This window comes from Solanum stenotomum, chromosome 10 (assembly GCF_019186545.1).
Source record: "Solanum stenotomum isolate F172 chromosome 10, ASM1918654v1, whole genome shotgun sequence".
Classification (NCBI taxonomy): Eukaryota; Viridiplantae; Streptophyta; class Magnoliopsida; order Solanales; family Solanaceae; genus Solanum; species Solanum stenotomum.
This window is the reverse complement of record NC_064291.1, coordinates 6041801-6066501: the sequence shown is the minus strand read 5'-3', so window position 1 is coordinate 6066501 and position 24701 is coordinate 6041801. Positions and strand designations below refer to the sequence as shown.

Genomic DNA, 24701 nt, shown 5'->3' with positions numbered 1-24701 from the left:
AAAAAAAAACAGTTGTATAATACGCTATGCATATACAAAGAAGGCAGTTGTATAATTCGCTATACATATACAAAAGAAAGCAGTTGTATATAAAAGATCAATTGTATATCTGTGTATGTATAAAACGAGAAAGAGAGAAATACAAAAGAAAGCAGTTGTATACAAAAGATCAATTGTATATCTGTGTATGTATAAAACGAGAAAGAGAGAAATACAAAAGAAAACTGGGCAGAGAAATATTTGTATTGTATAATTATAAGTGTATAGGACGAAAATATATGTATTTGCATGTGTATATACAATTTTCTCTCGCTTTATACAAACAAAGGCTCAATTTATACATTTCGTTTCTGTTTGTATAAGCGAGAGAGGCGAGGGTGGCGAGCGAGATTTGGGAAAGGGGAACGAAAATATATGTATATATACAATTTTCTCTCGCTTTATACAAACACAAACACATTTTAAACATTTGTGTTTGTATAAAAGCGAGAGAGGCGAGCGAGACTACCACCAAACGAGAGTGGCGACCGAGACTGCCACCAAACGAGAGTGGCGAGCGAGATTCCACCAGGGAGAGTGGCGAAAATAGCAATAGTTTGCTATATGGTACAATTAAATCAAAGTATATTTATAGCATTTAATTTGAATTAATAGTTTGATATTATATACAATTTTCCCTTAAATTAAAGCAAAATGGACCCATCTCTATTTTCCACATGGCAGTGCACATTACTTTTTATTTTATTTTTTCATTAAATACCCTAGTTTTAGATATCAATTTCATTTTTTTTATAAGACATATATACATGTCAATTTTTAATTGGATATTTCTTAATAAGGTAAACTTAATTATTAATTATCATTATAACTTAAATGCCAACATTTTTTTTATTTTACTTTTTGTTTACTTCTTCGTTAAGATTCAGCTACGGCGGAACACTTGTGCCGACGCCGGCAATGAATCAGTCGCAAGAACTCTTGGCAGTAGAATCATCACAACGATACCACATATCTCCTTTAGGCGCAACAACTACCATTACCACCAGAATCGCAAGCTCCACCACTACCAAATTTTGATGGTGAAAATGCTAATCATCACTAATATTTCTCCGTAACTATCAAGATGACAAAGAAGACCACAAAATTTTAGATCTGTAAGAAAGATAATAAAAATTTATTGTCAAAAAAAATTCATAACTCGCTAAAAGGAAGACCCATTTCTTTTTTGGGGAACTATTAAATTTTTTAGATGAATTTGAACAAAAACTACAGGAATAGACCAAGATAAGATTTAAAAAAAAAAGATATTGTAAAGGGACTAAAAAAAGATATAAATTCATTTGAATTGGCATTACAAAAAAAAAAAAAAGGAAAAAAATCTTGAGAAAAAGACATAATAAGTACAGCTATTTTCAAAATTCAAGAAAAGTACAAAAAAATAATTGTATATAAAAAAAAATATTAAGATTAAAAAAATAATTTAAAAACATTAACCATTACGGGTTTTAAACATACTCTTAAAAAGTATTACTTATAACAGTTTATTTACGGGTTATAACATATCAATTAAATTTAAGTTTATTTAAAAATCAATTACGATTTAATTTAATAAATGATTAATCTCTTTATATTTTTATATTATTAATTATTAATAGTTAATTAATTTGATTGCAGTTCCTTTTTTAAAACATAAATTATCAGTTACACAAATTTAGGGATTTACATTTGATTAGAGTCTGATTACCGTTACACTCCAAATCTCCCATACGTTACCCCCCCCTCCCCCCACGCCTAACCAATGCTACACGCCACCACCCCACTACCCCACATTCACAATCGTCCCTCCCATCTTTCTCACCACCCCACTACCCACATTCACAATCGTCCCTCCCATCTTTCTCACTACCCCACCTACCCCAACTTCACAATCAGCCCTCTCGTTCCATTTCTCATCATCATCATCATGTCGAAGAAAACTATTGAAACGCCTCGAAAGCGTCCTCGATTAGTTGAAGGAACTTCTACGAATGAAGTACATGCTTCAACTTTAAATATATTGACTCAAACCCCGTTGCCAAAACATGTTGAAACTCCGGCCAAGGGTGGTTCTTCTCACTTTAAGGATCAAAATGAGAAAAAATGAAGCAAAGAAAAAGGTGAGTCCGACAAATCAAAAGGAAAAGAAGAGGAAGGGGAAAATTGTAGAAACTCCTTCTGATTCTGATTTTGTTAGTGAAATAAAAATAAAATAAAAAAACAAAAAAAGCAACAAATGTAGAAGTTGCTCAATCTTCAAAATCGTCAACAAGAAGAACAACAAAAAAGAAGGAATCAGAAATCCCAATATCCGAAAAAATCAAAAAAGTTGTTAGGGTAAGTACTATATTTAATTTATTTTCATATTATTCATATGATGCATGTGCCTCAACAAGAAGATAGTTCCAAGTATGTATTTCTATACTTTACTGATTTCATCAAAAATGTTAACTTAGTTTATTTCTTAAAATGATTTTTCTTTTAATTTTTTTTCAGTGATTGTGGTTTGTACACATGTCTATTTGCTGAATACATCAGTAGTGGTGCTTTTGATATGCATTCTGTTGATATCGATGCAAAGTACCATCGTTAAAGGTATGCCACAATCATATGGCATTGTGGAAAAACAAAGAATGAGGATGCCGCGATCAGTGAGAGTGAAGTAACTGGTACGGTTGCTAGCAAATTTAGTGGACCTCGCATAGCAAAAGAACATGCTTCGGATACCAGCAATTATCGTACACCAAGACCACATAAAAGAAATTTGAGATAGTTGATTGCACCTTCTACTTTTTAGAATTACATGTTTTTTTTAAACTTTTGGACAATAGTTTTGTGTTTCAGTATTTGATGATATATAATATCCACTGTTTTATTCCAGTCAGATACCATCTACATATAAATTACTGATTGACTATTATAATTTCAGGATACTAGTAATATATAGACTGCATACCATTTGAAAGATATATTACACATTGAGTATAACAATTTTTAGGATGACATATACAAATTGCATACCAATTGGATTCAATATTTAGACTTACTAATATTACTGTGTATTACTAACTAGAAACAAAAAGAATACCAATTTATAGTTCATGAACCAACTTTGTCTTATAATTGGTATCCCAACTGTACACTTATGGCATCCAAATTCATTCATGATTGATTTTTTTTACTTCATATTCTAACACAAAAAATAAAAAAATAAAAAATGAATGAAGTTGGTATCCAACCTGTATAAATACCTTGAAGATATGATTATGCCAATGTAAAATAGTGATCATTGTATTTTGTAACAACCTCAATTACATCTTGTTTTATATTTATTCAAGTTGGACACCTAATGGATACCAAATTATTACTAATTGTAAATTATATTCTCTTAGCAAGCATGGCTTAAGTACTTTAAAGATGTATGAAATTGATATACAATTTGTATAAATACTGGAAGAAACGAATCTGATAATCTAAAACAGCGATCATTAACTTTTGCATCAACATTAATTACATCTTGTTTTGTTTTGATTTTCGAGTAGGACACCAGTTGGATACCAAATTAATACTCATGTAAACTTACATTAAATAATATCAACTGCTATTAGGATACCAAATGCATACCATAATTACCTTATATAATTATCACTAATATGAACACTGTCTTATATATTAAACTGGAATGAATTTTATTTCCAGCAGTATGCAATTTGTATGATTAATGAATGAATCTTGTATAAAACATGAACAATATACTAAACACTTAGTTGTAATGCATTTCATACCAATTCTGTTTCATATCAAAACAAAACATGAGTCTAAAAGACAAAATAAAATAATTTTTATTATATATTTTATACTAACAGGTGGACATCAATCACTAACTATATATTTTATCTCTATATCATTAATATTAACATCTATCATAAGCTGTAATTTTATCGTACTTACTAGACCACTATACAAACTAGAAGATTCATATATAATCTCCTCCATCTGAAAATGAATATATTTCCCTGTTTCATTAAAAAAAATAACAGTTAGTCTTACATATTACAAAGCAATTATAAATATGTTGTATTTATATTAACTTTTCATACCAAAGATAATACAAATTTAATCCACAACTTCATTCTATTCACACAAAAATTACACACACTCGTCATTACTTATCCATACAAATATCATTCCAAACAGTATACAAGAATTCATACCATAAAAAAAAAACATTTCACATTTCATACCAACTTAATACACATTTCATACAAATAATCATACTTCTTGCTCATTTTTTTTAGACAATACTGATTAATTTTTCATACCAATTTCATTCTACTCACATAAAATTACACACAATCATCATTACTTATTCATACAAATATCATTCCAAACAGTATACAAAAATTCATACCACAAAACACATTATAAAAAAAATAACATTTCACATTTCATACCGACTTAATACACTTTTCATACAAATCATCATACTTTTTACTCATATTTTTTACACAAAAGTAAATACATTTTCTTACCAATATCATTATTCCAGTTACTATATCAAATTCATTCCAGCTTATACATTTTATTTATATTTTAAAAAAAAAGGTAATCCATATATTAATTTAAATCTGCATACTGAATCCATCTCATTATTATTATCAAATTGGCTAAAGAAATTTCAGTTTCATAACAATGTTACAATAAATTTCATAATTTTTTTCCCACAAATTTCATAACTTTACAACGATAAAACTATTAATATTCCATACATTTATAATCAAATCATTCATATATTAAGCCAATTTTGCACGAAATCATGGTATAGTCAATATACAAAATGACCAAAAAAAAACAAACAGAAATGTACCAACAAAATCATAGAATGTCATTAATTACAGTTTCACATAAATTAGTACATATTATGAACTATATGGATGATTTATACAAAAAAACATCACAATAAATATAGTATACAGAAATAAAATTACAAAATGTGATTTACAGTTTCATCGCTCTTTTTTTTATTATTATATATTTTAGTAATAAACAAATACAAACAATAAATCATAAACAATACTAACCTGAAGGATCCATCTTCCACCATGTTTAATTAATATAGATACGGAGTCGTCCATCACAACAAAATGAAGATTTTTCAAACAAAAAAAAACTGAATTTACTCGTCAATGGCAAGAATTTTGAAAATAAAATAAAATGAAGAGAGAGAAACGTTGAAGAAAGTGGATAAAATCAGATTTTTTAATTAATTTTAACAAATTAGAGTGAATTAAGGAAGATAAATATTCCTAATTAGTTTGAATCTCCTTAATTTATGCTAATTAAAAATTATCATCAATCAATTCAAATTTAATTAATACTCTTATTTCTATTGTTTTTCTTTTTTTTTTAATTCAAAATCGTTTTATTTTCCTTTTTTATGTTTTTATTTTTTTCAAAATAGATTTTTACAATTACTTAAAAATCTTTTTTTTTTAATAAAATGATACAACCTAAAATTTTTTAATGTTGCAACTTGAAAGTTATATTCTACTGCTACAACTTGAAAATATTAGCCTAATATTTGTTATTTATAAAAATTTCACTTAATTTTTCTATACCTACAAATTACAATTTGATCCACTATCTATGACCCCTCAATAATCCCATAAGTTTTCCTTTCTTCTTAATAAAAATATTTAGAAAGAAACTCACAAGTTAAATTATTCAAAAGTTAATAAAATACGTATAAAATCAATAGCATCTTTGGCTTCTATTTCATCACACTGATTGGTTACTATTTGATTTTTTTAAAAAAAAGGAGTTTAATAAAAAGGAGTTAATAAAATATGTATAAATTCCAAATCATACCAACGTCAATTATTAAAGGGATTTGAAGCTCAAGTTGATAAATTAATTTATCGCAAATAAATTTTATTTTTGAGTAGGTGATATCTCTCGAATATAAGTTTTGGGGCTATTTATAGATAAGATTTGAGCTAATTTTGAATTAAATTTTAGTCTTAGTTTATTGAAGTTTGAAGTTACATTAGTATTTATATCAAAAGTATCTTAAAATTTACAATGAATGGTATGAAAAATGTATTTTATGATGTTTACTTATGTTAAATTTTCAGAAACTAACATAAAATTTATACGCTTATAAACAGATTTCATACATGAGTAATGAGTTATGTGTGTGTTGTTTTTTTCAAAAATTTAATATGAACTTTATAAAAATCCATATATATATATATATATATATATATATATTTCATATCGAGTTAATAATAAAATTGTGAAAAAAAATCAAAATGTTGGGCGATTTCATACAAATTTTGTATAGTTTTCATACCTGAAAAAAGTGAGCAAAATTTTAAGAAAATTTTTATGCTTTAGAATGAATTTTTTAAACCTCAGAGTGAAATTTTGTACTTCCTCTGTTACTATTTATTTGTTCATTCTTTTACTTGATGCACCTATTAAGAAAATAATAATTAATATAGTTAGTTTATTATTTTACCTCTATTAGTTGATAGAATTTCAAAATCAATTTATTCATTAAAGAGGTTTTACATTATTCAAAAATAGTAACTCTCTAAATAAATTAAAGATATAATAAATAAAAAATATTATCTTTTGTTAATTTGTCAAACCGCTTAATTATTTAACGCTCCCTAAATAAGTGACGACTATCGGATGCATGCATTTATTTCTTGGTGAAACTGATGATATTATTAATACAACTATCCATTATTCCATTTAATACAAATTAAATTACCCTCTCCGTCCTCGCTTAAATATTCTATTTCTTTTACTCTTTTCAAATTGAACTAAAGTTATATTTCAAGCTAACACCTCAACTTTTTTAAAGAAAAAAATATGTATTTTTATTTTTCTATTAAATAGTTAAGTTAACTAAATAAAAAAATGATATTATTTTTAATTATATGTATCTACCTCAACTAGCTAGGAGGTTCAAAATCTATATGTATACATAAAAAATAAATCATTATATATATACCATATAATTTTTTGTATACCTCCTCGCTACCCTCAAGATTTGTCCATGCATATTGAGAGAAATTTAATTTGCAGGCGTTTTAGCAAAATAATTATATATAGCATGCGATACGATTTGTACCCTCAAAATCAATATATTGACGTATGATTTGGGATCATGATTACAAATTCTAGATTCTACAAAAAGTATGATTTGAAATAATTTTAATGTAAAACTTGATCTATATATACTTGTTCTACTTTCTCAATTTTTTGGATCGAACCTATCCGTTGATCTTCTAGTCAGTCAATTTTCTTTTTTCATTATTTTTAGTAGTGTTTATGTTCTCTTAACCTTATGCTTATTATTTTGTTGATTCTCGAGAATAAATAGATAATTACTTATTGATCTTGAGATTATAAGAAGGTTAGAGATAGAAGTGTCTAAGGATGAATTTGCGGCTAGGATGAAAATTATATGACTCTATTGTCCTTCATTGCATTCATAGCTTCCTCTCTGATGCTTCCCTTTTATGACCTTCCACTCCTTCTCCTTCTTCTCATAATGATCGATTTTAAAATGTGTGGTAAATGAAAGGTATGATTATGACGATATTGGAATATGAAAAATAATTTTTAAAGATATGGTTTGAGTAGTAGGTGGGCCTTGAACACAAATAAGTCTTTTGTAAAAATTTGATAACATAATTAAGTATTTTGTCTATTTTTAACATGGTATGGTGCTAAAAATAATCCAACTACAGTAAGGCTGTAAATGACACAGATTATAAAGTCAATAATGAAGCCATACATTGTCCACCTTACCTATTGCTTCCGATAGACTATGCTTCTTGCAAAAACACACCAAACGAGTTATTTTCATGCTACATATCTAAAATTCAGACTATACACGTGATAAGAAAGCAATTTCAATTGTTTATGCAATTGTTATTTTTTCCGTTTTAATTAGCGGTGATAATTGAAAGGGTTACGCTATAATTGAACGGGATACAATGGATCAAGCCAACAAATCAGCTAAGATCCATTTCAATTAAAATTTGTTTGCATCAAAATCAATTATTCAATTTTTACTAAGTTTTTATTATTTAATTTGTTTTTTAATAGGATTTTAGTTCCACATTGGTGGTTAATGAGATGGATGGATTCCTTATAAGGCTTGGACAATCCTCCTCCCTTTGAGCTAGCTTTTGGGGTGTGAGTTAGGCCTAAGACCTAATATAACAGGGTATCATAGCAGGGTCATCTCACCCAATGTTGGGGGACCCAAAATTGAAAAATTGCACATGCACTAGATGCTAAGCACTGGGCGTGAGGTGGGGTGTTAAAGAATGACAAAAGTCTCACATTGGTGGTTAATGAGATGGGTGGACTCATTATAAGGCTTGGGCAATCCTCCTCTCTTTGAGCTAACTTTTGGAGTGTGAGTTAGGCCTAAGACATAATTTAACATGCTATACTAAAAAAAATACTCCCAAAAATAACCAAATCGAACCAAGAAATTATATATATAAATTTTGTAATTGCTTAAATATTATTCATAAGTAAAATATAAATATTTTGTTAAATTTTAATTAACTTAAGTCTTTAACTTTTCATTTCCTTAAGCCCAACAATTAAATTTTAGTCTAACTATTAAACTCGTAAGTCCATCAAAATCCATTACTATAGTCTTTACCTATCATACCTCACATCATATAGTCACACTTTCTCTTAATTGAATCACTTTGTTCGTGAAATAATAAGACACAATACATAAACATGCCTTTTAACTTGGCCTTTGTTGATAACTATGCCCTCCAACTTTGAGTGTCTGTAAGTAAGCACTTAAACTTGTATAAAGTTGAACAAATAGATACATATGTCCTACGTGACGTCCTATATTGCAATATCATATCTTGCATGGTGTCCTACGTGTATTATGTCATGTAGGACGTGTGTATCTACTTGTTCAATTTTATACAAGTTTAACTGTCTACTTGTGCACACCCAAAGTTGGAGGATATATATATGTTAGTTGAAGCCAAGTTAAATGGTACATTTATATATTATAACTCTAGTATTGTTTAATTGAGTTCACGGTAGCTTTCCTATGTATTGTTCATGTACTTGATATTTGTGTCTATTGAGATGTGTATGCCTTCAAAAATTTATTACTTTCAAAGTGAAAGAAACCTCAAAACCTGAACAAAATCGACACTAACCAAATCGATGGTTATTTTTTTCATTTGGTTTGATTTGATTTTAGAAATTTAAAACTGACTTTATTGATTTGGTTTTGATTTTCGCCAATAACCATTCCAAATCGAACCATGAATATCCCAGGCTATATATAAAACAAATCAATTTTTTTTTAAAAAAAATCTTTCAAAAAAATATTTTGACAAAATTTTTCATTAGTTCATTTGGGCTTACACATCAATCCATTGTTATTGAGTTGAGCTAATAAATAGGTTGTTCAATAATCCGTCCAAACTTAAATGAGTTTGGCTACCTGAGATTGATTTTGTCACCCCTAGTTTTAACCTACATTTTTTTTACTGAGGAGGTTCAAAATTCACCTTGAATTTCTAGTTCAAATCAAATCTTAAGCACCATATTTTTATATTTCAAACCCCCTTACACCTTGTTTGGATTGTTGTTACATGTTGTATTGTATTATTAGTTTAAATACAATGTTTGGTTTGATCATTATTTAAATTTTATTGTTTCACATAGTTTAAATTCATCCTTAGGTAAAGGACAAAGAGTCCCATTTTGTGTAACTACTGATTTGATATGATCTCATCGTCACCTTAATATTTTCTTCTTATTTTATCTTTAATTATTATTTAATAATCTTAGTTTTTCCTTTACCTTACCTTTTTATAATCACTCTACCCTATTTAATTTTTTAAGATTATCATTCAAATAATAGGCGTGTAAAAATAAATAACGACAAAAAATGATACAATCTATCCAAACATTATATTCACTAAAACAATACAATATGATATATTATAAAATAATTCATAACAACCATCCAAATAAAATTCTATAGTGAAAATGTTAAATCCGTCACGGTCAATACGATGAGAGTGAACACCAAAAAGAAAAGTCTAATCAACCAGTAGTATAAAATTACAACAACAAAAAAAGAGAGGAGTTAAGAACATGTCACATGTGGATTTGTCTATTATTCTTTTATTGTTTATTATTATATATCTTTATCTTGCTAGCTAGTATTTTTTTTTGGCTATAAATAAGAGACTCATTTCCATTGGATTTTCACAACAAAAACTCATCATCTCTTTTTATACTTTTAATTTTTTCTCTTATTCATCATCATGTTAGGCCAAATTGTGGGTGGACTATTTGGTCCCCCTGATGGCTCAAAGAAACTTAAAGGAACTGTGGTGATGATGAACAAAAATGCTCTAGGGTTTACTGATCTTGCTGGTTCTTTGACTGATACAGTCTCTGATGTCCTTGGCCAAAAGGTTTCTTTTCAATTAATTAGTTCTGTTCAAGGTGATCCTAGTAAGTTACCTCTCATGCACTTTATATATTTATCACATATGCATTATTTTATCTGCTGCAGTGACAGGGTCAAGATTATCACTAAAGAAGGTTGATATTGACGTTATTAAAGATGGTTCAATATGTATTGTTTGTATATAAAATATAATTTTATTTGTGCTGTATAAATAACGTAACTTTCTATCGAAGGAAGTTTAGATGAATGCCTTTGTGTTAGTCGAAGGTGTCTCCTACAGTTGGAGTACTCGAAGTTTAATTGGAAGGAAAATAATAGGCGTGTGACAATTTGCATCTTACATATTGGTGTGTATTTCAGAGGCGTATTCAGGATTTCGAGATGATGGGTGCACTATTACAAAAATGTTAATTTAAGATATAAATTTGATCGGTTTGACATTTAGGTTCTTATTACTAAAAGATGTTCAAATTTTAGTGACAATATTATAACATGATCGAGTATTTATAAGCAACACACTGTCTCTGTATATAAATGCTGCTAAATGTTTTATCGACCTTAGATGCAATATTAACATGATAGGAATTATATCAAAATTATTTTTCATCTGAACTAAATTTCTGACTTTGTCACTGTTTGCCAGCAAATGGTTTACAAGGGAAGCACAGCAATCCAGCCTACTTGGAGAACTCTCTCTTTACTCTACCACCATTAACAGCAGATGAAACATCCTTTGGTGTCACATTTGATTGGAATGAGGAGTTTGGAGTTCCAGGTGCATTTATCATCAAAAATACGCATATCAATGAGTTCTTTCTCAAGTCACTCACACTTGAAGATGTGCCTAATCATGGCAAGGTCCATTTTGTTTGCAATTCTTGGGTTTATCCTTCTTTTAGTTACAAGTCAGATCGCATTTTCTTTGTAAATCAGGTATGATTTACTTTTTCAAACTATTAACGGGTCGTTTCGTAGCTGGTTTGGAGGTGAGTTATGCATGCATTAATTGCTGCGTAAGTAATGGTATGTAATGAGTTATGCAGGTATTAAATTGATGTTCTATAAGTAATGTCACGTTTGGTAGGTAGTTAGGGGGTAACACTACTAGAAACAAAAGTTTTTTTCATCATCGGGAATCAATGGAGAATTTGTGCTATACAACATGATTTTCCTATTCATTTTTCAGCAATTCAGCTCATTGAGAAAATGCATGGTGGGAAAATAGATTTTCAGTGCAATACTGGGAAGTTTCTTAATTTTTCCATATGAAACAATTACAATATTTTTCTTTTCTCGCCAATTTAATAAAAATATTTGTGGGAATAGCTACTGAACATTTTTCAGTCGGAATATAGTGATATTTTTGGTAGTGCAAGTTATTCATATATAAAATTGATACGATGTTTGGTTTACTATTTAAAAATAAGCATAACTAATACATACTACATATATATGTTATATGAGAAAATCCATATATTGTTATAGGCAGGATATACATGAATGACTAAACTATGCATAACTAATCCATACATAAATTCCCTTATACTAATTCATATACTACTAATACCTGGATGACTCTAACCAACTACGAAACGACCCTTGAGCATGTAAACAAAGGCAAGTGTTCAAACTCAAAAGTTTTAGCAATGTCTTGATTGTTTATGCAGCCATATCTCCCAAGTAAAACACCAGAGCTTTTGCGAAGATACAGAGAAAATGAATTGCTAACATTAAGAGGAGATGGAACTGGAAAGCGCGAGGCGTGGGATAGGATTTATGACTATGATATCTACAATGACTTGGGTAATCCTGATGAAGGTAAAGAAAATGTTAGAACTACCTTAGGAGGTTCTGCTGAGTACCCGTATCCTCGGAGAGGAAGAACTGGTAGACCACCAACACGAACAGGTTAGTTAGGCGTTCACAAATATCAGTCCATTCTACGTACTTACTCAACGCGTATAGCTTCATTGAAAGCAACTTTTTGATCAGTTACATTGTTGCTTTGTATAGATCCTAAAAGTGAAAGCAGGATTCCTCTTATTCTGAGCTTAGACATCTATGTACCGAGAGACGAGCGTTTTGGTCACTTGAAGATGTCAGACTTCCTAACATATGCTTTGAAATCCATTGTTCAATTCATCCTCCCTGAATTACATGCCCTGTTTGATGGTACCCCTAACGAGTTCGATAGTTTTGAGGATGTACTTAGACTATATGAAGGAGGGATCAAACTTCCTCAAGGACCTTTATTTAAGGCTCTCACTGCTGCTATACCTCTGGAGATGATAAGAGAACTCCTTCGAACAGACGGTGAAGGAATATTGAGATTTCCAACTCCTCTAGTGATTAAAGGTACAATTTGTTACATCATAAGAAGTAATCTAGCTAATGATCACTCACTTTTATGTGTTTGTATGATTTAAGTATTGATTGTGCAGATAGTAAAACCGCATGGAGGACTGATGAAGAATTCGCAAGAGAAATGCTAGCTGGAGTTAATCCTATCATAATTAGTAGACTTCAAGTAAGTTGGTTTCTTCGCGATTAGGAAATTGTCTCGAGTTACTTTTGATTGTCTATAATCTATATAGTCTTCTTGTAGAGAAAGAGTATTGATGTTTTGTTTCTTGTTTAATTTGCAAGGAATTTCCTCCAAAAAGCAAGCTAGATCCCGAAGCATATGGAAATCAAAACAGTACAATTACTGCAGAACACATAGAGGATAAGCTGGATGGACTAACGGTTGATGAGGTAATGTATTTACTCGAAATTCCACACTAGTTTGTATGATTACGAATCGTTACAAGTACTAAATAAGGATTTTAACATGTTATTTGACAGGCGATGAACAATAATAAACTTTTCATATTGAACCATCATGATGTGATTATACCATATTTGAGGAGGATAAACACTACAATAACGAAAGCATATGCCTCGAGAACTTTGCTCTTCTTGCAAGATAATGGATCTTTGAAGCCACTAGCAATTGAATTGAGTTTGCCACATCCAGATGGAGATCAATTTGGTGTTACTAGCAAAGTGTATACTCCAAGTGATCAAGGTGTTGAGAGCTCTATCTGGCAATTGGCCAAAGCTTATGTTGCGGTGAATGACGTTGGTGTTCATCAACTAATTAGCCATTGGTAATTCCCTTTATGTCATACGACTTCTATAGTGATTCATGATACACAATAATAACTAACTCGAAGGGGAGCCTTGAAGATACTGGTAAAGTTGTTATGAGTTCATAAGGCTGTGTACAATAGATCCTTGTGGTTCGACCTTTCTTCAGACCTGCATATAGCGGGAGATTTAGTGCATCGGGATGTCCTTAATAATGACTAATTCAACACATGCTTTGTGCTATTAATCTAAGTGTTTGATCATCTTCGCAGGTTGAATACTCATGCAGTGATCGAGCCATTTGTGATTGCAACAAACAGGCAACTAAGTGTGCTTCACCCTATTCATAAGCTTCTATATCCTCATTTCCGGGACACAATGAATATTAATGCTTTGGCAAGACAAATCCTAGTCAATGCTGGTGGAGTTCTTGAGAGTACAGTTTTTCAATCCAAATTTGCCATGGAAATGTCAGCTGTCGTTTACAAAGATTGGGTTTTCCCTGATCAAGCCCTTCCGGCTGATCTTGTTAAGAGGTACTATACGATAAGGTGTTGTCAAAATTAACATTATACGAAAACATTAGGATGTTCACATTGGTATTTTGCTTATATGACCAATTCAATTTCAGGGGAGTAGCAGTTGAGGACTCGAGTTCTCCTCATGGTGTTCGTTTACTGATAGAGGACTATCCATACGCTGTTGATGGCTTAGAAATATGGTCTGCAATCAAAAGTTGGGTGACAGACTACTGCAGTTTCTACTATGGATCGGATGAAGAGATTCTGAAAGACAATGAACTACAAGCCTGGTGGAAGGAACTCCGAGAAGTGGGACATGGGGACAAGAAAAATGAACCATGGTGGCCTGAAATGAAAACACCACAAGAGTTAATCGATTCGTGTACCACCATCATATGGATAGCTTCTGCACTTCATGCAGCAGTTAATTTCGGGCAATATCCTTATGCAGGTTATCTCCCAAATCGCCCCACAGTAAGTCGAAGATTCATGCCTGAACCAGGAACTCCTGAATATGAAGAGCTAAAGAGAAACCCCGATAAGGCATTCTTGAAAACAATCACAGCTCAGTTACAAACATTGCTTGGTGTTTCCCTCGTAGAGATATTGTCAAGGCATACTACAGATGAGATTTACCTCGGACAACGAGAGTCTCCTGAATGGACAAAGGACAAAGAACCACTTGCTGCTTTCGACAGATTTGGAAAGAAGTTGACAGACATTGAAAAACAGATTATACAGAGGAATGGTGACAACATATTGACAAACAGATCAGGCCCCGTTAACGCTCCGTATACGTTGCTTTTCCCAACAAGTGAAGGTGGACTTACAGGCAAAGGAATTCCCAACAGTGTGTCAATATAGAAGAAGGAAAATGAAGAAAGCTGGAGTTTGAAATAAATTTTTCATTTATGTTAAGTGTGATCTCTTTCATTTCTGTATGTTTGATTCTCCTAAGTTTACTGTATTTTCATTTCAACGTTACTTGTTATGTATTTCTGAGTATGTTGTGAGAATAATAACACGAATTCCAGCTGAAAATTCCAATATATTTTGCAACAATTAATTGTCATGTCTTCTGATATTTCTGGATTTGAATATCACTACATGAAGTTTCAATATTAGAATTCGAAACCAAATAGGGGATTTTCGAAATAGAAAAATCTCGTCGCTCAAGGATCGGATCTTTTATTTCATCTTCTAAGCTAATAGATTGCTCACTCAAATCAATGGCATGTTAAATTTGTGCGGTAAGCATTATCTTGAACCATGAAAATAGTGAAGCAACTTCTACTACCATGCATATATATCGTTATTGGCTAAGAGATGTATATATTCTACATACAATGTATATCACGTACATGGTGTATGGGGAAGGGGTGTACGAACACTACAACGAGAAAATGTGCAAGATATTCTCTATAAATTAAACGGAAAAGGGCCAAAAATACTCCTGTACTATTCGAAAATATTTAAAAATACCCCTTATCCATCTATTGGGTTAAAAATACCCCTCAGTCAACCTTTTTGGTCCACTATGACCCTTTAAACTAACAACCCTATATTTTTTAATTATTATTATTATTAATTATAATTATTACGTGGCGTCTTTCTATTGGTTAAAGTAAATTCTAACCCACCAAACTTTCTCCTACCTACCGACCTGACCCATATTGACATCCCTGACCCAAACCCAATTAAAAAAATTGGATTATCTCATCTCCCCTAAACCTAATATCCTATTTTTCTTCTTTTCCCTTTTCTTATTAAGAAATTTCAAGATTAATTTCACCTAAAATGGGTTAGATTTTCAGTGCAATAATTTATTGAAGTTGAGGGATTCAAGTTGGAGCATTGAATTTTGAAGTCTTCTCTTCATTCAAATATCTAAATCTTCTTCTGTTACTTATCGTGATGTAGGAGAGTCTTGAATGGTTGCCAATTTTTTTACTGCTGCGAAACCTAAAACGATGGTCGTAGGTTTGTTGTCGCTTTGACGACGAATGGTTGTCGTTATTGAGAATGGCAAGGTAAAAATCAATTTTCATCTCATGTGACAATGTTTATTCACATTTAAAAATAATCATTGGATGTCATTCGTCAAAAATGCAACATGTTAAGGAAGACGTGAATGATATGTCTAAATTGACATATTTGAATTATGTATCTGCCTTGAGGAGAAAGTTTCAAATTTGGAGTTCAAAGACAAGCGGTGGAGGAAGATTGTGCTATGGTCATGGTTTTTTTTTCTTTGAAGATGATGTCTTGAATTGTTGTTTTTGCTACTTTTCTCTAGATAAGTTTGTGATATGAAAAATTGTTGATGGTGTCTAGTTAGTGTAATGTTCTTAATTGCAATTTCTATTGTTGTTGGTATTGTAGCAAAATTGTGTTTAGTTCGCAAGCTTCATTGTAATTCGTTGCTAATGAAGTGAATTAGGATCAATTTTGTGTTCATTTTTGGATCAGTTTTTTTATCTCATAATGGTGCATGCACTTTAGTTGAGTTCTTGCTGCTGTTTTTTCTTTATAGTTTTCGTGTAGTTTTTGGTAGAGTTTAGGTACTGTTTGATCGAGTTTAGGTGTTAGATTTGAAGCTATTTTTACTCTAATTTCATAGATTTGTTATTCTTCAATGCTTTTATAATTTTATAGTTTGGTGAATTTCTCATGTTTAACAACTATAAGAATAGCTTTGAAACTTAAATTTTATTTTTCCGGAAGTGTAAAGTCATTTTGTGGCAGCATTGTGTAGTATCTATTGTGGTGCTTTAGAAGTATTCTTGATTTGGCTGGCCTGGCATGTTTCTGCAACAAATTGACAAATTCTTATTTGTATCAATGACACAATAAAATTGACTTATTTTAGGTGTTTTAAAGCTAAAATAACTTTTAAGCACTTTTGGAGTACCTAAAAAAGTTAATAGAAGTGTTTTAGTTAAAACTTATTAAAGTTACACATATTAACCAACAAACTATGATATAAGTTATGAGGGGTAGTAAATGGTGCACATTAACAATATCTAGCCATTGCAATACATTTCTGAATATTCTGTTCATACAAAAGTAAGCTGAACTATGTAAGACGTGTTTCATCCACAAATTCACAATGTACTTCACCTTATGTTGAGCACAACAAAAATAATTAAGGATGAATCAATACAAAATTAGCAAATTCTTGAATTAGTCACTGGAAAAATATGTACGTTTCCTAAATGTTGGTCATTTCTTCTCTAATCTTGCCTTCTTAGTCTTTAATTTACCAACTTTTTTTTCCTTCTCTGCAACCAACTAGTTTGAGGTCATTGCTGCCTTGCCTTTCCAGGTAACTTTCTTTGGTGAATAAGGCAGGTTGGTAGGCTCCACGACACCAAATTCATCTCCCTTGAAGCTAATTTTTCTAGTACCAATTGGTCTTCGTTGTAATTTTTTCTGTTGAAGCCTAGTCCTTTCTTCAGATACCACCTTCGGCCTCAAAATTGGTTGACCGTCTTCAACTTCATCTTCCTCTTCACCTTCCCATTCATCATCACCAATGGTTGAATGTTGATCAAATTGTTGTTCTTGTTCAAAAGTTTGACTCTCGTGTGCTGTTGTTAAGGTCACATCTTGCACTTTCTGGGAAGATCCTTCACCCATATTCTTTATCTTCTCATTCACCTGCAAAAACAACCATGAATATTTCACCGAATCAAACAAGCAATAAAATTAAGAATGTTTCAGTTTATAAGCATTCAAAAGTAACAATATTTTACCAAAGGACAATTTCTGATGTTGTGACCTTTGTTACAACAATATCCACATGTCATTAAAAGTCCTTTTCTTGAAGATGATCAAGCCCCCTCTCTCTTCCTTGCCTCGTCCGTCTCTCTCTTTCTTTTCAACTTTGGTCTACCAACCATTCTATGTTTTTTCGGTGGTTCCATTGCATGTTCTGGTTTCCCTTTCCAGAATTTTTCACCTCTAACTGGTTGTAGTTTATGCATATAAACTAACTTGTAAGCTTCCTTTGAATACCACCAATGCACCTCGCTCATCGGATTTTTTTTCTGGTAAATCAAAGCTTTGATGGCATGGGAACATGGTATTCCTGTCAAATCACATACCCTGCATGTGCACCTCTTTAATTGAAGATTGACGGTATGCTTGTCTTCACCTTCATGCACTTCATATCCAAAGTCTCCATTAAAATGAATTTCACACCCTTGTGCTATTTCTCTGTAATCTGTCAGCAAATCCTTGACATATGGACTGATTTCATCTCTCCAATTCCTACATTCCTCCTCACGATCTTTCAGTAATTTCATTACCTTTCAAACAACAAAATCCATAATTAACAAAAATATAACATAATTCTAACAAGAAATATCTTTGCCTACTTGGTAGCAGTTTTGATGTACTTTTTTGAGCTTTAAATTTCAAATACGCACAAAAAAGCAGTTTAGTGTAATTGTAACTATAAGCTAGATTAGGCAATTTAGTGATGTGAAGGTGACCAATTTCTTGCAACTTCTAGCAATGATGTTAAAATTAAAGTTGTGCTTACAAATCTATAAAAATCTAAGGTGCACGGACTCTTCACTTTCAATGCCACATTCGTGTCGAATTCTCTAAAAATACACTATTTTTAGAGAATTCAACATGCACTCGTTAGCATTTTTGATGAGTTCGATAAACATAGGTAAAGTAATTACACAATGTGCTTAAAATTTTATACACATCAATGTTATAAATACAGAAAATTGATAGTAATACAAGTGACAAAAACTCTAATAATGAAAAAAATTATCAAAGACAAAGTAATAGTTAAATACCTTGACTCTTATCTCTTCCAACATCTTGATAATTGGTTTGTGTCTTGCCTCTAAAATCCATTTATTGAATGATTCTGTAAATTTGTTGTCAACCATTTGATTCTTGCATCTGGTGTCAAAATAAGCTCTACACCATTTTTGGGGTGGGTAGCCTATTAGTTCTTTGGCAGCCATTTCAGAACCAGTCCCTAAAGTTGTCAATTGGTCATTGAACTCTTCTCCATAAGTGCTCCAAGCACACCACCACATTAATTTTTTCATTAGTACACCTCTCCAGTTCTTACTCCAGTTAGCTTCTATATGTCTAGCACACCATCTGTGATGTGATTTAGGAAGTACATCATCAACCGCACCAATCAACCTCTATAATATCCAAATAGTTAAGTACATAAGATAAGATTAGTAATTAAAAAAAACTTACAACACAAATGTAAATTAAGTTGAGAATCTATAATCTTTTGCATGTCTGATATAAATATAAATCATTCACCCTCCCTCAACTCTAAAGAAGATCTCAATAGCTCCATAAACCACTTCCAAGTTTTATTTGTTTCTTTATCCACCACGGCCCAAACAAGTGGATAAAAGTGTTTTGTTGAATCTTGTGCCATAGCAACCAGTAAAATTCCCTTGCATTTTCTGTCACGACCCGAGTCTACACCCTGGACGTGGCCGACACTCACGAACCATTGCTGGTCCCCAAGTGAACCCTCATCCTGGCTGACTACAAGAGGAAAACTGATTCAAGTATACAAAGCTTAAAAACTGAAATAAGAGTTCATAAAACTTAAATACAAAGAAAACTCTGTATAATAAAATATATACAACTCACCAAAAAAAGGCAACTTTAGTCTTTAAAACATTTAATAAAATAAATGATACAGACTTCTCAACTATACTGACTATCTATGAAGCCTCTAACTGATAAAGATGGAAGTTGGGACAAGACCTACGACATCCTAACAACTGATATAACTGAAAGGTAAATGAAATCCTCCGGAAGTAAGGAGGCTCACCATAGCTAATTCGAACTCTTGGATGTATCAACGAACCTCCTGTTGATGATCCTGAATACCTATGTCTGCATCATGAGAAGATGCAGACCAAATGGCTCAGTACGTGGAATGTACGAGCATGTAAGAGGATTTCTAAAGCATAAACATAAGCTTGAAACTTGATAAAAGGAAACATACTTACCTCTTCTCAAACTTACTCAACTGAAGGAATACTTAAGGATACTCAAAACTACTCAACCTACTCAACTCAGAAGTACTCAAGAATAAGATACTCAACTCAGAGATAAGATACTCAACTCAAAGATATGATATTCGATTCTGGGTACTCAACTCTGGATACTCAACTCAATATGACTGAACTCATTTCAATATAAAGCAATTTAAAACAAGTGCAATATAAAAAAACAAACTGTTTAAAAACATGTTGTCAACTCTGTGTGTATGCAAGGATACAACATAACTCTGAAATGTATGTAAAATACAAATAACTGTGTATATAAGAATACAATAACTTCTGTGGGAGTTTCTCTAACCGACAACCATCACATAAGAGCTATTGTGATGATACAACGATCTCCTTCACGCTGCCAGCGCATCCTATACCCGACCAAAGGTATAGAACCTGAACTGCCTAATAGATCCACTAGTCTAATTTGAAAAGGATTCATCTAAAAAGTATGAACCTCTTCTACCCATGATGGCTACATGGTTCTATGGGGGCTGTGGGTTCTTTGAACGCTCCCCCAATTCGATGCTCAATACTACTTCCAAAAATGTATTGGCTCTTATGTTTTTAAAACATATTTCTTTCTGTTGATTTGAGATAATTGCTCAAAAACTTATCTCAAAGGTTATCTTGGAAATCTCAGTTTCCTCTCTTGCTTCATTTAGAAAGCGATTACTCTTTTATGAAAACTAGCCCGAAAGCTCTTTGGAAATCTCAGTTTCTGTTCTTATTTAAATGTGAAAACATTTACTCTTTGGGAATACATAGTCCCCATATACTTTTGAAGAAAAGGACTTCAAACTTTACTCTTTACTCTTTACTGAACTCAAAGCTTAAGTCTTAAAACAAAGTTAAAACATTTGTAAAAGACTCCTTAAATTATGGTTCATGCCGAATTAGGGACATGAATGACTCAATGCAATGTTTTCAATAACCATAGATAGAACTCAATACTTGGAACTTAAGAACTTCAATGATACTACTCATTTAAAGAATGCTCAACTCACAGGGTTCATGCGGAATTATAAGCATGAACTTCTTAACTCAAGAACTCAAAGATACTTCTCAAAAGGGCTTAGGAATTCAACACTTGAAGGCTTTAAACTTGAAGATACCACTTCTCTGAAAGATGCTCAACTTACGAAGTTCATGTGAAATTATGGGCATGAAACAACTCGACTCAATGATCTACATAACAACATGGACTCATGTATACAAATCTTCTCATTCTCTTACTTACTTTCTCAGAATTTAGTTCAAATCGATAGTTGATCTCAAAGGATTCACAATTGAACTCAAAGGCTTACTTGAACTTTACTCTTAACTCTCTCTTGAATGTGAATTATGAATTCAAGAATTTTGGTTCATGATATTAAGGATCTCATTATGACAAAGTAGATTCATGAATACATTCTCCTCATCCTCATACTCACTTGCTCGAGTCTTGAAACAAGTTACTAGTAATTGTAGAAGACTCTTCAAAAAGACTCTAAGGGACCTTATCAAAAAAGTTTGAAACAACTCTCAAACTTGACTCTCAACTCTACCTGGAATTTGATTTATGAATTCAAGGTTATGATCATGTTAGGAATGATTTTAGGTGTATAGAAGTATCTTAAAGTAGTTAGAATCGAAAATGAGTGAAGGTGCACTTTAAACGAACTCAAACGGGGCAACCGACGACAAACTGGATGGGGCAGGCGACCCTGGCGCTATGGGTGGCGCGGGGCGCCAGCCCCTAAACTTCAAAGGTGGGTTTGGGGCGCTCTGGCAGGCGCATCGCGCCTGGCCCCCAACCCAGAAATTTCAGCAAGTTTCTTTTTTCGTTTTCTCACCCTATTTCGCCTAGAATCGAATGGTTTCTTCCTCAATCACTTAGAATTGATTACTTAACAAAAGTACACTCTAATCTACTCAATACATCCCTTAAAAGACTCACTTTGATCTCAAGAAATCACCCAAACCCCAACACAACAAGATTTAGAATGAACTTCAAGAACACCTATCAAGAACTCATCAAGAACTCAAATCTTTCAACTTTAAGAATGAAATTTGAGCTGAAAATAACATGTTTGGCGTGTGGGTGAACAAACTCAATACTATGGAAGCTTACATACCTCTTAGGGATTAAACCCATGGCATAAATCCGCAACAAGATGCAAGAATCTCGACGAACGCTTTTATCCTTTCTCTTCTTCTTTTCTCTTCTTGAACTCTCAACTAAAACCCTAGGCGTATTTTAGGATTATAAAACTGAACTTAATAGGATTAGACCCTTAAAATATTACTAAAAATGAATTAAATCTGATGGGTAAGGAAAAGACCAAAATACCTCTCTAAAATCCGGTTTTGACTTTCCTTAACTGGACAACCTAACTTCAAAAGGCCATATCTCACTCATCCGACCTCGAAACTTAGCAAACTTGACGGCGTTGGAAATATTATTCAAAGGTCTTTCCTACAGTATCTGGTAGTGTACCTAAATCATCCTGAGATAGGATTTATGGTCGTTTGAAGGCAACCCAAAACTCATACTTAGCTTAACTTGCAAAAATTCAGATTTTGCTATTTCCCATTTAATTCTTTTTGGAACTCAAGGTGCTACATCTAATGACCTTAAAACTTAAGAAATTTTTAATTCCTTGCAAAAATCTCACTCACTACGAAGAAAGGTTCGGGTCTTAGTTCAAAAAATTTCTGGGGTGTTACATTTTCCTTTCAAAAATGTGCCATCCAAACCTATTAGAGGCCTCAATCCTGCTTTCCAACCACTTTTCAAAGCTTGAAAGCACACATACATTCTCAAAAATCTCATTTTTCTTTCTGTCAAAGAATTTTTTGATATGTTTATAACCACATCTGTACCAGGATTACTATCCCTCAATTCTTGAGCATAAGCCTCTAACCTATTGAAATCATCAATGAAGCTACCCTCTAATTCCTCTAAGACAAGTTTCTTAACTCTCTTCATCTTAGAATAACTAATATTCAGTTTAAATTTCCGATCCACGTCCACCCTCATTTGTTTGATCTTGTACTTAGGATCATTTTGGACTTTGTTCTTAAAATAATGTGCTAAAACATCAGGAGTAGCTCTTCTATTATGAAATGCTGGATCACATTTATGTTTTGTCTCCAAAATCTTGATTTTAAATCCTTGATCTTTATTATCCTTAGCTATCAAGCACACAAAAGGGCATCCAGTATCACATACATATCTAAGTCTAGTAGTGTCCGATTGTTTTACTTTAAGACCAACCTTATTAGCAACTGCATAGAATCCCACAACCCTTTTAGCTTCAAACAATCTTTAAAACTCATGCCTTTTTCCAAGTGTAAAAACTTGTCAAGCTTTTCATTAACATCTTGAGTTCTTTTCTTTCTAAAGAGTTCTAATTCTTCACAATCATGATCACTAGAGTTAAGTCCAACATTTTTCTCCTCATCAGATGAATCACAATCTGTTCCAACATCTACTGCAATATTATGACGCTCATTTTGATCAATGATGTTAGGAGTAGAGACAGGTAGTTCACCTTCATCTATAGCATATAATTAAAGCTCACTGACCTGGTTAGACAATAAGGGTTGCAATGATATAATGCTAGGAGATGGAACAAATAATTCATTCTCATCCACAACATATAGTTGTAGCTCATTAAACTCGGTACACAGTAAAGATTGTAGTGCTATAATGCATGCATCATTCTCAATCAAAAAGTATCTACCAGAAGGCCCATTTACTAGTACCTGCTTCACCGTACTGAAACCTAACTTTTCAGTATACTCTGTGCAAATATCTATGTAAGATAGTAAATTCGCATCAAAATCTTGCATCATGTGCTTCAACTTTTTAAGATACATCACTTCAGGTTTCAACACCCACTTGCCTCCATAGTTAAACACCAAATTGACCTTCTCAATCATTCTTCAAAAAGAGTACATGAAAAAAAACAAGAAAAGGGACCCATCAGCATCATTCAAAGAATAGGTTAAAGAAGTCAATATTTATTACCCTAAAATACAGACAAGAATAAGAGAAAGGGTCCATAACAAACTATAGATAAATAAACAAAACATTTTTTGAATAAACTATTGCAAAAGAAAAAGAGAATACACCATATCAATAACTAAACACAATAGAAAGAAAAATTAAAAATCAAAGTTCAGATAATAACAATTGAAAAGGGACCACTAAGAGTTGAGAACTAAGTAAAGAAAGACGTAAAAACATTCAAAATATTCAAGAATAACACTACATGAAAATTTCAGAAACCCTAAACCATGAAAATGAAAAAACGACCTACTTAGAAGAGAGAAGACTTCAAAAGTCAATGCTCCAACTTGAATCCCTCAACTTCAACAAAGTATTGCACTGAAAATCTAAGCCATTTTAGGTGAAATTGATCTTGAAATTGGTTAATAAGAAGGAAATGAAGAAAAATAGGTTATTGGGTTTAGGGGAGA

General features: G+C 32.0%; 1 protein-coding gene and 1 pseudogene across 1 annotated transcript; one reads left to right on the top strand and one right to left on the bottom strand.

The window, feature by feature from the left end:
• Positions 1 to 10379: 10379 nt before the first annotated feature.
• Positions 10380 to 15219, top strand: LOC125842182 (linoleate 9S-lipoxygenase 2-like). Its single transcript, XM_049521421.1, has 9 exons — positions 10380 to 10572; positions 11172 to 11461; positions 12196 to 12436; positions 12542 to 12883; positions 12970 to 13055; positions 13175 to 13282; positions 13373 to 13677; positions 13930 to 14193; positions 14289 to 15219. Exons 1-9 carry the CDS (start codon positions 10380 to 10382, stop codon positions 15040 to 15042), a joined length of 2583 nt encoding a protein of 860 aa, XP_049377378.1. The 3' UTR covers positions 15043 to 15219.
• Positions 15220 to 22939: 7720 nt separating this feature from the next.
• LOC125841776 (uncharacterized) lies at positions 22940 to 24161 on the bottom strand (annotated as a pseudogene).
• Positions 24162 to 24701: the final 540 nt, after the last annotated feature.

Coding starts and splice junctions, on each gene's coding strand:
- LOC125842182 (XM_049521421.1), top strand. CDS start 10,380: ATGTTAGGCCAAATTGTGGGTGGACTATTTGGTCCCCCTGATGGCTCA. Junction 11,462..12,195: donor GCATTTTCTTTGTAAATCAG/GTATGATTTACT, acceptor TTGTTTATGCAG/CCATATCTCCCAAGTAAAAC. Junction 13,283..13,372: donor ATGGACTAACGGTTGATGAG/GTAATGTATTTA, acceptor GTTATTTGACAG/GCGATGAACAATAATAAACT.